This window comes from Pseudorca crassidens, chromosome 3 (assembly GCF_039906515.1).
Source record: "Pseudorca crassidens isolate mPseCra1 chromosome 3, mPseCra1.hap1, whole genome shotgun sequence".
In the NCBI taxonomy this organism is placed as follows: domain Eukaryota; kingdom Metazoa; phylum Chordata; class Mammalia; order Artiodactyla; family Delphinidae; genus Pseudorca; species Pseudorca crassidens.
The window spans coordinates 171,111,723-171,125,764 of record NC_090298.1 but is presented as its reverse complement, the minus strand read 5'-3'; the positions used below and the strand labels follow the sequence as shown (position 1 = coordinate 171,125,764).

The 14,042-nt window shown below is 57.0% G+C and overlaps 2 protein-coding genes across 2 annotated transcripts; one reads left to right on the top strand and one right to left on the bottom strand.

Annotated features, from left to right (window-relative positions):
- Positions 1–359: 359 nt before the first annotated feature.
- On the top strand, positions 360–4,859 carry PEAK3 (PEAK family member 3). Its single transcript, XM_067730272.1, is given in 6 exon segments — positions 360–447; positions 1,199–1,484; positions 1,486–1,531; positions 1,533–1,691; positions 4,112–4,332; positions 4,334–4,859. Coding segments are annotated over 6 exon segments (1,326 nt in total).
- Positions 4,860–7,041: 2,182 nt separating this feature from the next.
- Positions 7,042–10,714, bottom strand: OAZ1 (ornithine decarboxylase antizyme 1). Its single transcript, XM_067734458.1, is given in 6 exon segments — positions 7,042–7,596; positions 7,822–7,907; positions 8,341–8,513; positions 8,915–9,001; positions 9,003–9,060; positions 10,476–10,714. Coding segments are annotated over 6 exon segments (684 nt in total). The 5' UTR covers positions 10,622–10,714; the 3' UTR covers positions 7,042–7,462.
- Between the last annotated feature and the right edge of the window lie 3,328 nt (positions 10,715–14,042).

Genomic DNA, 14,042 nt, shown 5'->3' with positions numbered 1-14,042 from the left:
GGGCAGAAGCAGCTGCTTTTCAAGGTTGGGCAACCTGGAATCTGGGTGGGGCAGAGCTGGGGCCCAGGCTGCTGCTGGCAACCACACAGCTTGAGGGGGCTGAGCTCTGGGGACAAGGCCTAAGCATGGGTTCCCTGGGTATTGTCACCGGCCCCCAGCTTCTTCCCCCACCCCCTTGAGGTCTTGTCCTTACAGCTGGACATTCTGTCCATGTCACAAAAGTACAGGGTCCTTCTCGCCGCCCTGAAAGGTTGATGGGCGACATTTGCCCAGAGAAGTCAAGCAACCCTCCCAGGGCCACACAGCAGGTGCTGGGCCCCTCCCACACATACCCTGCACTCTGACCTTCCCCCAGCAGCATGAGTAGCCCAGAGCCACCCACCGAGACCCCCGGGGCCAACGCCCCGACCTGGCTGACCCAGCCCACGTACAGCAACCTTAGTGAGAGCCTGGGAGGGGCCCCGGATGGGGGTGGGACAGGTGATCGGTGAGGCAGCCAGAGCAGAAAGGTTGAGTGTTTCATTACCATGCAAGGAACGCTCTGCCCCATGATGGTTTAACTAGATCACAGCAGGGATTTTTTGTTGGTTTTTTTTTTTCATTTTTGCCGTGCTGCTCGGCATGTGGGATCTTAGTTCCCCCACCAGGGATCAAACCTGTGCTCCCTGCATTGGAAGCGCGGAGTCTGGACCACCAGGGAAGTCCTATAGCAGCTTTTTAACTACCTTTAATAAAACTCTTTGTTTAAAAAAAAAAAGCAGCTGGATAACCAGCTTCTAAAAATGAGGAAACTGGAGTTCAGAGAGGCTCAGTCACCTGCCCAGAGCCACACAGGGAAGTGGGGGTCACCTGTGCTGAGCCAGATGTTTCTCTGCCACTGACTTGTCACTCCTCTGAACCTTTGTTTCTTCATCTGTAAATTGGAGATGGCATCCTTACCCCACAGGGCATAGGGTAGTTAGAGTTGGTATTTTTTCCCTTTTTTTTTTCGGTCGTGCTGCGTGGCTTGTGGAATCTCAGTTTCCTGACCAGGCATTGAACCGGGGCCACAGCAGTGAAAGCTCCAAGTCCTAACTACTAGACCACCAGGGAGCTCCCCATTGTTTCCATTCTAGAGATGAAGGAATTATGGCTGAGGGTGGAGCCATGCGCACAGGACCCCGCTCTGCGTGTCCTCACGCCCTTCCCCCACTCCCTCCCCGTGCCCGCCTGCTGCCCTCCAAGGCCTGCTGCTCACCGACATCTGAGCGCCCCGCTACTGACCCGCAGCCCCTGCCCAAGAAGACCCTGACCAGGGCCCAGTCGCTGCCCACCCACAAGTCCCCCAGCCCCGGCCCCACTCGAGCAGGGCAGCCTCAGAAGCCCCTTCTGGGATCCCGCAGTGTGCACGAGAGCCAGGCAGGCGACGACAGAGCGGGGCCAGCCTGTCGCCCTGCAGAGCTGCCCTTCTGCTCGCTGGACACGGAGCTGGGCCTCTCTCTCCGCCGCGCTGGAGGCCCGGCAGCTGGAGGGCCTCCGCGCCGTGTACGCCCCGGCTGCACGCCCGGCTCCTGGGGGGCCTCCCGGGCCCCTGCCGCCCCGGCCACCGCTTCCGCCTCCTGGACAGCTCGCCCTGCGTGGAGAACTGGGACGCCCTCCACCACCGCCTGGTGCGGAGGGACAAGGAGGCGTGGCACCTCCTGGCTGCGAAGGTGAGCCCCGCCTTCGCCCCGCCTCCGCCCCGCCTCCTCGGAGGTTTCCCCAGTGTCCCGACCAAGGCGTAACCCAGGGCTCTTTAGACTTGAGGTCCAATTGCTTATTTTGCAACCAACGTACGAACTAACACCGTCAGCCCTTGGAACCGCGTTTCTCAGGTGTGGGGCGACCTACATTCAAATCACCTGGGAGTCTTGTTAAAATCTCCCCCACGACTCTCAGGGGCCCAGTAGTCTGCATTTTAACTCACTCACCCGTGAATTCTGGCGCGAGAAACCCACAGCCGGCTGATAGCTCCCACTTTCCATCATCATCTTCAACAAAATATACTGAGCACTGTTCCTTCATGTCTTGTGCTGTTCTAAGGACTTTTAGACACTTTCATTCAGCTAATCCTCATGCAAGCGTCACCACGTTTCGTTATAAGATGCTTCTGTTTTATGCACCACCAAGAAAAAGAAAAAAAAGATTCCCATCAAATAAACCAGACTACCAAGTGTCAGACACATCACCATTTTGGAGGAACCTCACCCATTCGGCAGAATGTGTTATCATGGACCCATTTTACAGACCGGAGCATGGAGGGAGTAAGTTGCTGCTGGCTGTGAGTTCTTTAGTTGACAGCTCCGTCCTGGTTCCATCCATCTCAGAGACCCCTGGGGAGTTTATTTTTAAATATCACACTCCCAGAGCCCCACCTCAGCACCTGTCCTTTTTAACCCCTGCCCCAAGGTGATTCAAATGTAATCCCCAGGGCTGATACTCCCCTACTTTCTAGAAAGAGCTTTGCTGTTCAGTACTGCAACTGCTGGCCATGGGTGACTTCTGAGCGCTTGAAGTGGGGCTGGTGCCAATTGAGATATACTCTGAGTACCAAATACACACCGGGTCTCCAAGACTCAGTATCAATAATAATAACAATAATGTAAAACGTCTCACTAATACTTTTGTCATTTGGTGACCTGTTGAATGATAATATTTTGGATAAATTGGATTACATAAAATAGATTATGAAAGTTACTTTCAAGGTCATAAAACTCAGTATCAAAAAAAAAAAGCCTAATTAAAAACTGGGCAGGGGACTTCCCTGGTGGCGCAGCAGTTAAGAATCCGCCTGCCAATGCAGGGGAAATGGGTTCAAGCCCTGGTCCGTGAAGATCCCACATGCTGCAGAGCAACTAAGCCCGTGCGCCACAACTACTGAGCCCGCATGCTGTAACTACTGAAGTCCGTGCCCCTAGAGCCCGTGCTCTGCAACGAGAAGCCACCACAATGAGAAGCCCGCGCACTGCAACAAAGAGTAGCCCCCGCTCGCCACAACTAGAGAAAGCCCGCACGCAGCAACAAAGACCCAACACAGACAAAAATAAAATAAAAATAAATTTATTTTTTAAAAACTGGGCAGAACACCTGAAGAGACATTTTTCCAAAGAAGACATACAGATGGCCAACAGGCACATGAAAAGATGCTCAACATCGTTAATCAGAGAAATGCAAATCAAAATCACCATGAGGTATCACCTCACACCTGTCAGAATGGCCATCATCAAAAAGACCACAAATAACAAATGCTGTCGAAGGTGTGGAGAAAAGGAACCCTGTACACTGTTGTTGGGAATGTAAAATGGTGCGTCCACTGTGGAAAACAGTCTAGAAGTTCCTCAGAAAACTAAAAATAGAACTACCATGTGATCCAGCAATTCCACTCTTGGGTATATATCCAGAAAAAACTGAAAACGCTATTTAGAAAATATATATGCGCCCCAGTGTTCATAGCAGCATTATTTACAATAGCCAAGACATGGAAGCAACCTAAGCGTCCCTCAATAAAAGATGTGAAATATATCTACAATAGACTACTACTCAGCCATAAAAAAGAACAAAATAATGCCATTTGCAGCAACATGGATGGACTTGGAGGGTATTATGCTTAGTGAAATAAGACAAAAACAAATCCTGTAAGTTTTCAATTGTATTGGAATTTAAAAAATAAAACAAACTAGTAAATTTTTTTTTTTTAAGAAGAAAGAAAGTTACTTTCACCTGCTCCTTTTCACTTTTTAAAATGTGGCTACTGGAAAATTTGAATGACACCATGGCCCGAGTTGCATTTCTAGTGGACAGCCCAGCTCTGGCACCTTAGCTGTCATCTCCCTTGCTACCAAGTGGCAAGCATCCGCCCCTCTGGCAGAGTGGAAAGTCCGATCCTCTAAACGCTATCCTCCCTGGTGTAGCTTTCCTTAAAATCATACTGGTGACCAACATCCGAATTAACACGAACCCCCCCGCTTCTGGAGGGATACAGCGATGGTGGGCAGGTTGGGTTGGGTGGGAAGTCTTTAGAACAGGTAGAGGCACTGGGCGAGCTGTGCTGGTTTGGTGGCAGGGAGCTCTGAAGCGTCCCTCTATCCCGCAGGTGCCCAAGCCAGGAGCTGACAAGCCCCACGCGTGTAGGCTAGGGCCGCAGGCCTCGCTGGCCCCGCATTTCAACCACCAGGAGCTGTGTGGTCTGGCGCCCGAGGGCGCACTTCCCGAGACGCCCTGGAGCAGCCCCGTGGCGCTGGCGGCGGAGATGCCGGAGCTCACGGTGGTCCAGCGGCCTGTGGAGACAGGCGCGCAGCCGCCCAGGAGTTCGCAAGGCCGTGCCCCTGGGGCTCCTGCAGCCCTGGAGCGCCCGGAGGGAGGCGCGGGCTGTGGCCCTGGCCGAGCTGCGGCCCAAGAACCTGATGCTGGCGGCACTGCGGGGCTGCTTAGCCGCCAGGCCCCAGCGCCTGCTGCTGGCGGACTTCGGCCGCGGCCCCCCGGCCGCCCACGCGCGGCAGCTGGGCAGCCCACTCCGAGAGCTGCTTGGCCCGGGCGCAACCCTGGCCACGTCCTTGGCCGTGGGCCTGCAGCACCTGGCGGCCCAGCTGGCCCGCGCGCAGCCCTCGGAGGCCGGGACTCGCGGCGCGGTGCTGCTCTGGGCGCCCGGGGCCGAGCTGCGCGGCCGCGGAGCCCCGCTGGGGTCCTGGCTGCGGATGCGCCGCGCGCTGCTGGTCCTGCACCTAGCCGAGCGGGCCGTTGGTGGGGAGGTGCCCAGCCTGGAAGACTGGCTGTGCTGTGAATACCTGGCCAAGGCCACCGAGGACTCCTTGTACCTCGCCCTGGAGCTGCTGTGTAACTGATCCTTCCCGTGAGCAATGCACCTGTTCCAGGGCCTCTCTAGGAGGCAGGTCCCCCTTCCCAGGGCTGGGGCTGGTGATAGGGTGGACGCCCCCTTCCAGCAGGAACCAGGAGACCAGCAGAGGATGCAGCTGAGAACTTGGCCCAAGGCCCCCTAAGAATTCAGGTGCCCCCCTTCCAGGGCTGGGGGCTAATGGCCAGTGCCTGCTGAGGCTTTCTGATGCCAGAGATGCCCACCCCTCTTCCAGGTGTGGAATCCCCGACAGCTAATGTCTCTCCCAGTGGGTAGAACCGCTCCCACCGCCTTCCAGCAGAAGCCAGGATGCCCTTCTAATGCTGGGGTCTGATGGCCACTGTCTCCATGACAGTGTGGACACTCCTCCGAATGGTGGCATCAGAGGCATTCCTGGCCCTGGAACACCCCCTTGTGCTGTGAACGACCTTGTCAAGAACTGCTTGGGGCCTCCAGGAGGAGGGAGGCTCCCTGGAACCTGAGACAGCCAGCCCACCCCAGTGGGGTCTGGGCTCACCTGCCCAAACGTGCCCATGCCCTGCACCCCCTACTCCTCCACCCACCGTGGCCTCCTTGTTGTTCCTCTGTGGCACTAAATTCCGTCCAGCCACCAAGTCTTTGCATGGCCTGTTCCCTCTGCCAGACTGTCCAAATCTCACTCACCTTTTCTAAGCAAATAAAGTTGCCCCTCCTGGGCCCTCTCTAGCTCTGCGCCCTGCCTTCCCCGAGCACTTGTCACCACCTGGAAGTATTTATTCATCTCTTTACCTGTCACCTGTTCACCTCACCTATCAGGCTGTGAGTTCCCTGAGGGCAGGGGCCAGGCTGAACACACGCTAGGCGTTTAATTGATGGAATAAACAAAGTGGTACACATCAGGGGACCTGAGGAAGAGAATGAGGTCTCGGTTTATACCTCTGAAAAATGTACATAGGAGCCCTGAGGGGTCCCACTGCCATAGCCTGGGGTCTCCAGTCATGCCCCTTCACTCACCCCAACCCTACCATGGCGATCCTGGGGGGAACTTTCTGACCCCCAGGTATGACCAGGGCCCTCTCCTGCTCAGACCTCTCCCATGGCTCCCTAGTACCTTCACAGTACAATCGGGCTCTTCTAAAGGCTCTACATGCTCTCTGGCCAGCCCCTCCTGCCACATCGCCATCTGCGGAGGTGCTTTCTGGCCTCCAGGCCTTGCCCATTGTTCCCTCCACTGCAGACACTCTCCCCTCTACCTCTGCTTCAGACTCCTGTACCTCCTCCAACACCCCGACTCCAAACCCCTTTCTCGGCCCTTGCCCTGCTGACGTGGACTGGAGTGTGTTCAGCTGTCTCCCCAAACCTTTGAAAGCCAACCCCATTATCACTCAGGTAGCTGAATAGCCCACCCAACCCCCAAATATACTTGAATCCCCTAAACTCCATCCTCCTCAGTAAAAGATACCCGCTTGGCCGCCTGTTTGTCAATCGCCGGGCCACGCTCGCAGATGCAGCCAGCAGGTGGCGCTGCAGCCCCGCAGCTCTTCCGCCTTCCACCCCCCACCTCACCCCAGCCCCCCCGCCACTGCAGTGTCTTTGCCTTCTGGCTCTCAGACCTCCCCACCTCTGCCCCGGCCAGGACACCCACCAGCAGCGCTCCTGCCCCAGCACGACACTGTACAAAGGCTAAAGGGCGGGGTGCCCACGGCTAAACACCACCCCACCCCCAAGCTGGAAAAGTCCCGGGCAGCCCCTGCCCCGCCCCACGCCACGCCACTTCCCAGGACCCAGTAAACAGCTTCAGACTGGAACTAGGCCACTCCAGCCAGCCTCAGGCCTCAGCCACCGCAGGGAATGGCACTGGGGAAGGCGAGTGACGGCCTAAGGTGTGGGGTGGGGCAGGAGGTGGCGGGAGGGCGAGGTATGGAGCAGCCGGGGTGGAGCCCCAGGGCCGGGCTGCCCACAGGAGGCCAAGGCTGGCTGTGGCCAGAGGTGAGACCGGGCCCTTGGCTTCCCCACCCCTCTGTAGAAAGAAGGAAGTGTGTGTACGTGGGTCACTCAGCTCAGGACGCTCGCACAGCTCCCTGAACCCCAGGCAACCCTGAGGCCCCTCTCCCCTTGGCCCCTGGCCACCCCTCCACCTGCCCTCCATTTCGGACAGCGCCCCTGTCAACACCACTGAGCCAACACAGGTCTTGGAAGGGCAATCGTTTTATTTGGATTTTTGAGAGCAATAGAAGGGTAGATTAATACCTATCTTTCCAAGTTAAGAGACCTAAGACTGTTTCCAAAAGACTTCAAATAAGAAACTCCTTCTCAAGGTACAAGGATAACCTGAATCATCTTAAACCAGCAATAAAAAAGTAAAATATAAATTTTTATTTAGAATTAAAGCAAATACTTCAGTATCACAAACACAATATTAAACTTCAAGAAATACACGGCTAATTTGGAGTGAGCATTTATTTGCACAATTACGACATGCGGACAAACCCAGCAGGTGAGCAGGCTGACGCAGGTCAGCGCGCAGTTGATCACACCACCCGCCCGAAGCACAGCAGCAAGTGCACACGGAGCGGTCTGCAATCGAGCCCCAGGGGCCTCAGGGGCATCACACTACTCCTCCTCACCAGAGGACTCCCTCTCAAACGTGTAGGCCATGAAGCAAGCGTCGGGTCTCTTGGGGACAAGGGGATGCCCCGGTCTCACAATCTCAAAGCCCAGAAAGCTGAAGGTACGGAGCAAGGCGGCTGCGGAGGAGACGCCATCAGGTCAGAACCACCCCGTCCACCTGCAGGGCCCAGAGCCCTGCCGGCCCAGGGACCGCCTGAGACAGAAGGCCCGAGTCTAGGGCAAGGGGGCTGCTCACAGGGTGTGGTGCGGCCCCCGGACAGCATGGACCCCACCCTAGGCCTGGCCTCCAGGGCAGTGGGCAGCCTCTCCCATTTCCTCTCCCCCGCGTGGAGATCACCCACCTCGGTCATCGCGGTTCTTATGGAGGCAAACGAAGACGTGGTCAGCGCGGAGCTGCTCCTCAGCAAACTCGAGGAGAACTGCGAAGCTGAGGTTCCAGCGTCAGGGCCCGCGCCCCTGCCGCCCCACAGGGGCCCTAGCCCAGCTCTCCCACTTCTGTCTGTGGCCTCATCTGCATACTGGGAGCACCAGCCTCTCCCGGGTCTAATCCAGGGTCAGCCTTGCCACTGCTGACATTGGAGCCAGGTCATTCTGGGGGACTGTCCTGGGCACTGTGGGGTGTCCCTGGCCCCACCCACGTGACACCAGGAGCAACACCCACAATGTGACAACCATAGATGGCCCCTGGAGTCCCCTGGGTGATACTGCTGATCCACTGCTTAAAAGGGGAACCCTCACTCCGGAAACAATAACCACTGCCTGGCTCCTGACTCAGGCTTCCCTCCTCTGGAGTCCAACTTTGAGGTGCAAACACAGTTTGCCTTGCTCTGCCCCCCAGGCACACACAGGCCCGCCCTCACCTGTCCTTGCTCCCCTCGGGCAGAGCGCCGCCTGGGATCTCAACGTAGAGGCAGCTGTTGCTCAGCACCGCTCTCCAGTTAATGTGTTTGGCATCCGTGAGCCTGGACTGGACGTTAAAAATTCTCGTCTTGTTATTAGACGTTAGTTCCTCTGTTACATTCAGCCGATTATCCTGTGGAAGAAGACCAAACCCAACCTTGGACGCCAGCCTTCACAGCCTGGGGATCTTCCCCCTTGCTACTCTGACAGTTTGGAAAACCCAGAAAAGCACCCATATGACCCTGCAGCGCTGTTGGGTTGCGGGGCCTCCCGGGCCTCTGAGGAACGGTGGTTCCGCCCAAGGCCAGAGCAGGACCCCAAGCTGAGGCGCAAACATGAGGCGCCAACAGCTACTACAGGCTCAGACAAAGCCTGCGCTGCAGTGCGCACCTTTGTTCCTTCCATCTTGGATTCAGGAAAACCATGTGGAGAGTTCCTGGCACACAACAGGTGCATAAAACATTTCGTGGGTCTGGCTACTCTCCCCCTCCGCCACCTCAGGTACCCAGAAGTCCGAGGAAGAAGAATACTTACAGAGTAAAATAAATTAGCTGAAAGACTGTGATCCCTCTGACTATTCCCTCGCCCACCTGGGATCTTCAGGGGTGGGTGAGGGACATCAGGAGCACCACCGAGGCCCTGGGCCCAGGTTACTACAGCAGTTGATGGACGCCCTGGAACTGGAGAAAAGGTGCTGGTGAGCAGCACTGGGGGAGACGCCCCGCCTCCGCTGACAGGGCCCCGAGCACAGCAAGGCCAGCAGAAGACCAAGGCCTACCAGAGCCCAGCTCCCTGCAACGCGCCTCCCTCTCTCAAGCGCAATGTTTACACCGGGTGCAGAATCAACATCTGCCTCCGTCGGGTCAGCAGCCACAGGAACAAGAGGCCACTCAAATCCACCTCCTCGGGTGGTGACGCCGATTAAAGGTCCAACCGGTCCCGAGTGCCTCTTCTGCCCAGCACTAAGTGTCGCCCTATCCAGCCCTGCGCCAGGTTCTACTTCCCACTTCTAAGTCCAGCGCTTCAGCTTCCCCTTTTCCACTTTGCAGTCTCCAGCAGACCTGAACCTCTAACAGCTTTTTCTTAGGAGTCCAGCAAAACCGTCCTTCCACTGAAGCAGCCCCTGCTGCGGCTCTTTCGTTGTCGGCACCCGCCGGGAGGCGCGGGACCCGTTCGGTGTCCCCGCAGGCGCAGAGAGACGGGCCCGCGCAGACGCCCTCCCGCGCGCACCCCGAGGCCTCCGCTTGCGTCATCTCGGCAGAGCGGCCCTCGGCCCCGGGGGAGGTTTTCACAATCGCGCAGCCGGCAGCGCCAGCAGCCATTTGCTGCGCAGTGTCAACAGGCCCCGCGGTCGCCTCCATTTTGCTCGGCTCCCATCCGGGGCGCCCGACCCGCGGGCGGCGGCATCTTGGCTCAGGGCCCGCGCGAGAGCACCCCCGGGGCCGTGGTCTAAGACCTCACGATCCGTGGCGAGCGCGGCTCACCTGGACCCCCGGCCCCGGCCACCCTCGACCCAGCCGTCCTATGGGGGAGAGGCGGGCCGGCAGCCACGCCGAGAAGGGCCCCGGGCGCCGTCTACGTGGCGCGGCCCGGCTCCGCGCATCCTCGGGGCTGAAAAGTGACCGCGAGGGCGGCCGCGTCCCGGGGCCACGTCAGGGTGCGGGATAGGGGGAAGGGCCGCTCCGCTGAGCGCTCACAACCTCCGCGCCCGCAAAGCGCAGATTCCCGCGACCCGCCGGCCCGACCGCCCCCCAAACCCGATCCCGGAACCTCGCACCCCCAGACCGGACTGTGGACTCCTGTGCCCCCCAAACCCAACCAGGTTCCCTGGCGACCCCCAATCCAACCGGAAATCCTCGTGTCCCTCCCCCAATCCGACCAAGTAGCCTGCGGGCCCCTCAATCCAATCAGAGACCCCCTTTGCCCCCACCCGCCCCGCCCCCACCCCGCCGAGAACCCGCCCCCGGCGCGACTGTTGCCTCGACAAAGGGGCGGACCTCGCGCTCCCGGGACTTCCGTGGCGCCCCGCGGCCAGGCCCCTGCGGGCCTGCGCGGCGGCGCTTCTGGAAGCTTCGGGCGGGGGCGGGGCGCTCACCTCTCGCTGCTGCGGCCTCCGCGGCTGTGCAGGCTAAGGAGCGGCATGGTGCGGGTGGCGTGGACGGCGGCGCTGGGTTTATCCCCCTCCTTCTCTCTGGCGAAGCAGTGGCTGTTCAGGATCCGCTGCAGGGAGGATTTCACCATCCGGCCGCTGGGGTCCGAAACCAGGAAAACCTCCGCTGCGCCTCTCCGCGCCCCCGCCGCTGCTCGCCGTTCGCAAAATGGCGCCTCCGCCTCCGCCCGCCTTTATACGCACAGCGCCCAGGCCACGCCCCCCCACGCCGCGGGAACGCGGCCGCACGAGGGAGTGGGGCCATCAGGAAGCCGAGGCGCGCCCGCCCCTCTCGGCGTCTGATTGGCAGACGGCGAGGGACATGGGGTGGGGCCGCGCCTCGGACTGAGCAGGACGCGTCGGGTCCCGCCCCCTCCGGCTCCCCGTCGTAGCTCTGCGGGCGCGCGGGAGGGGGCGGGGCCGGCGTGGCGTCGGGAACGCGCGCCGCGGGCCGCGCCGCGCCTCGCCCCGCTCCGCTCCGCCCCGCCCCTCCCCGCAGCCGCGCCTGGGGGCCGAGGCGTGTCGCTGTGCCCGCTTTTGGGGGACTCGCGGTGGCTACGTCTCCGCGGTGATCCCTGTCGCCCTCCCCAAGGTCCCCTCCCTCTAAAGGACTTCCTATCCTGGGCGGCTCTGGGCGACAAAGGTCCCGGGTATTTGGAGAGAAGGGTCCAAGCTCCCACACCGCCCCATAAAACACAACTATTTTCAGTAATAACCTCATAATGATCGATCCTAATAATGGTTTTTCTGGATTCGGTCTTTCACGTGTTAAAACAATTTGCAGTTTACTTTCGATGTCAAAGATATTATTCAAATTCAGTAAAATATTTCGCATCACATTTGGACTTAAGCAAAAATGCTTTTCCTTGGAGATAAACTCACAAAGATATTTCACGTGTGAACTAAAATTTGCCCCAAGCAAAATATTGTTCTCGCAGGTCCCACTTTGTTTCATGTTTTTACGTTTTAAGCACAGAGTCTCTGAAGAGTTACATGGAATGAAGTAACTCCTACTTGTTTCTTTGTCTTTACAATCCTTGCCTGTCCTTTTTATCTCATTTTTATTTCCAAGCTACTGTGTCCACTGGGGTTAGAGGCACAAACTTTCTGCAAAAGGACCTTGAATTATTACAAAACTGATAGAAATTTACTCTCCAAACATGTGGCGAAGTCCCTGTGTGTCTCCAAATACCCTTCCACGTGGAATGCAGAATTTATTGTTTACGTATACAGCATTTATAAGTAATACAAACATCTAATTTACAGCTTCCGTATGTACATTATTAAAACTCAACAGAGACTGTAATAATTGCAAATGTTAGGCCAACCAAAGAAATTTCCCAGAGAAAGAATAGTTAATGAATGACATTGCTTAGAATTGCCGCTCATGGTGAAAACCAAAAGCAGATGAATTTGTGGTTAACTTTCTAATTGTTTTCAATGTTTCTTTTACTGCCAGGGCTCACTCCCACCGACCCACTTAGGGTGCCACTTAAGTGTCTTCACTATTTGTGGGGCTAGTATGCTTTTTTTTTTTTAACTTTTTGGCCACACCGCATGGCATGTGGGGTCTTAGTTCCCCAACCAGGGATGGAAACTGCACCCCCTGCAGTGGAAGCGCAGAGTCTTAACCACTGGACCACCAGGGAAGTCCCTGGTGTACCATTATTTAGGCTCTGTTTTCTTGAGGCTGGAAGAGCCTATGGGTTTCGAAATCTGGGTCTTTGCCTCATGGTAACTCTCCGGTGTGTTACAGACGGGCAATTCTGGGCTAAGAGTCCAGGATCTGGAACAGCCCATGGCTGGCCACTGGTCACCGGGTCGAGCCATGTTTACCCCCCATGACTGAGGCCAGGGAGTGACAGGGCTCCCAGGTGACTGTCAGCACAGTGGGCTCAAGCAGCCACGCAGACCCTGGTCCAGGGAGATGTCTCCAAGAATGCCTCGCATGCCAGGCCGGTCTCTGGGGGATGACATTTAGGCCACGTCCAGGTCTCTGCAGTCCACGAGAGCCAGCAGGAAACTCCAGACCCAGGACTTGGGGTGGGAGGTTCCTTCTTCATCAGCAGGCCGTGCGCCCTTGCTGGCCAAAGCACACTTTAATTTGGAATCACTGTGGGTGGAAAGGGGAAAAGTATGTAACCTCTTGGTAAAAAAACAAACTGCAGCAGCTGGGGGAAAAAAATGGGTGGAGAAGAAAATGGGTGCCCATGAGGTCGGGGTGAGACGTGTCTGGAAAAGTCACCGTGGGGTCTCTAGGTGTTGGAGGGCCCCCAGCTCTGGGCGGGGATATGGGGAGCAGTGTCACGTCTTCCTCGTGGGGAGGGTGGGCTCCGGTTCTAGGGACAGCTCCCTCTGCCTGCTGTTGGGGAGGTGAGAGTGACCTGGTACAGGATGACACACGATGGGGACCATGTTCCTCTGCTCTATCCCTGTGTGTGCATGTTGGGGGCACCAAAGCACCTGCCACTAAGATTGTAAACTCTGAACAAGACCAAACTCTCCTTCCAGGTTTCATCTGGCACCAAAAACCTTGTTCGCTGTCAGATCTCGGTTGTGAGCCTGCAGTCAGGGTTGGTTGTTTTTGTGGGGTTTTTTTGTGTTTGTTTTTTTTTTTGCCATGCCATGTGGCGTGCAGGATCGAACACGTGCCGCCTGCTTTGGAAGCGCAGAGTCTTAACCACTGGACTGCCAGGGAAGTCCTAGGTTGGGTTCTCGAGGCAGAAATGAATGCCCACTCTCCACATTCGGGGCCATCCCGGGTGCCGTGGGGTGTGGAACAGCCTCCCTGGCCCCCACCCCCTCGATGCCAGGAGCCCCCTCCCAGTGTAACAACCACAGAAGTCCCCAGACATCATCCAGTCTCCCCCCTCAGTGTCACCTTCTCCTACTTTCTCCCACTGATCTGGGGGCACCTGCACATGCTGGGAAGGGGGAACCTACACACTGAGCAGAACACAGTGGGGAAGGCTCAGGGCGGGCATGGGTGCCCAAGGCAGCCACCCTGGCTGGGCTTGCTGGGGACGGAGAGAGAAATCAGATGAGGTGACAGGGGTGATGTGGTAGGGAAGGATTGGGAGTTTGGGATTAGCAGATGTAAACTATTATATAGAGAATGGGTGAACAACAAGGTCCTACTGTATAGCACAGGGAACTATATTCAATATCCTGTGATAAACCTTAATGGAAAAGAATATGAAAAAGAATGTATATATGTGTAACTGAATTGCTTTGCTGTAAGCAGAAATTGACACTACATTGTAAATCAGCTATACTTGAATAAAAAATAAATATATAAATAAAAAATAAAAGGCCAAAAAAAAAAAAAAAAGAAAGAAATCAGACAGAGGGGCGGTGCCTCACTGGGAGCAGGGAGTCTGTGAGAGGCGAGGGCCCCAGACTGCAGGGAGGGAGAGGGGGACATCAGGGAGGGCTTCCTGGAGGAGGTGAGAGCTGAGCTGCTGGAAAGGGATAACAGAAGACATGGGACAGGCACGTCAAGGATGGAGGGCC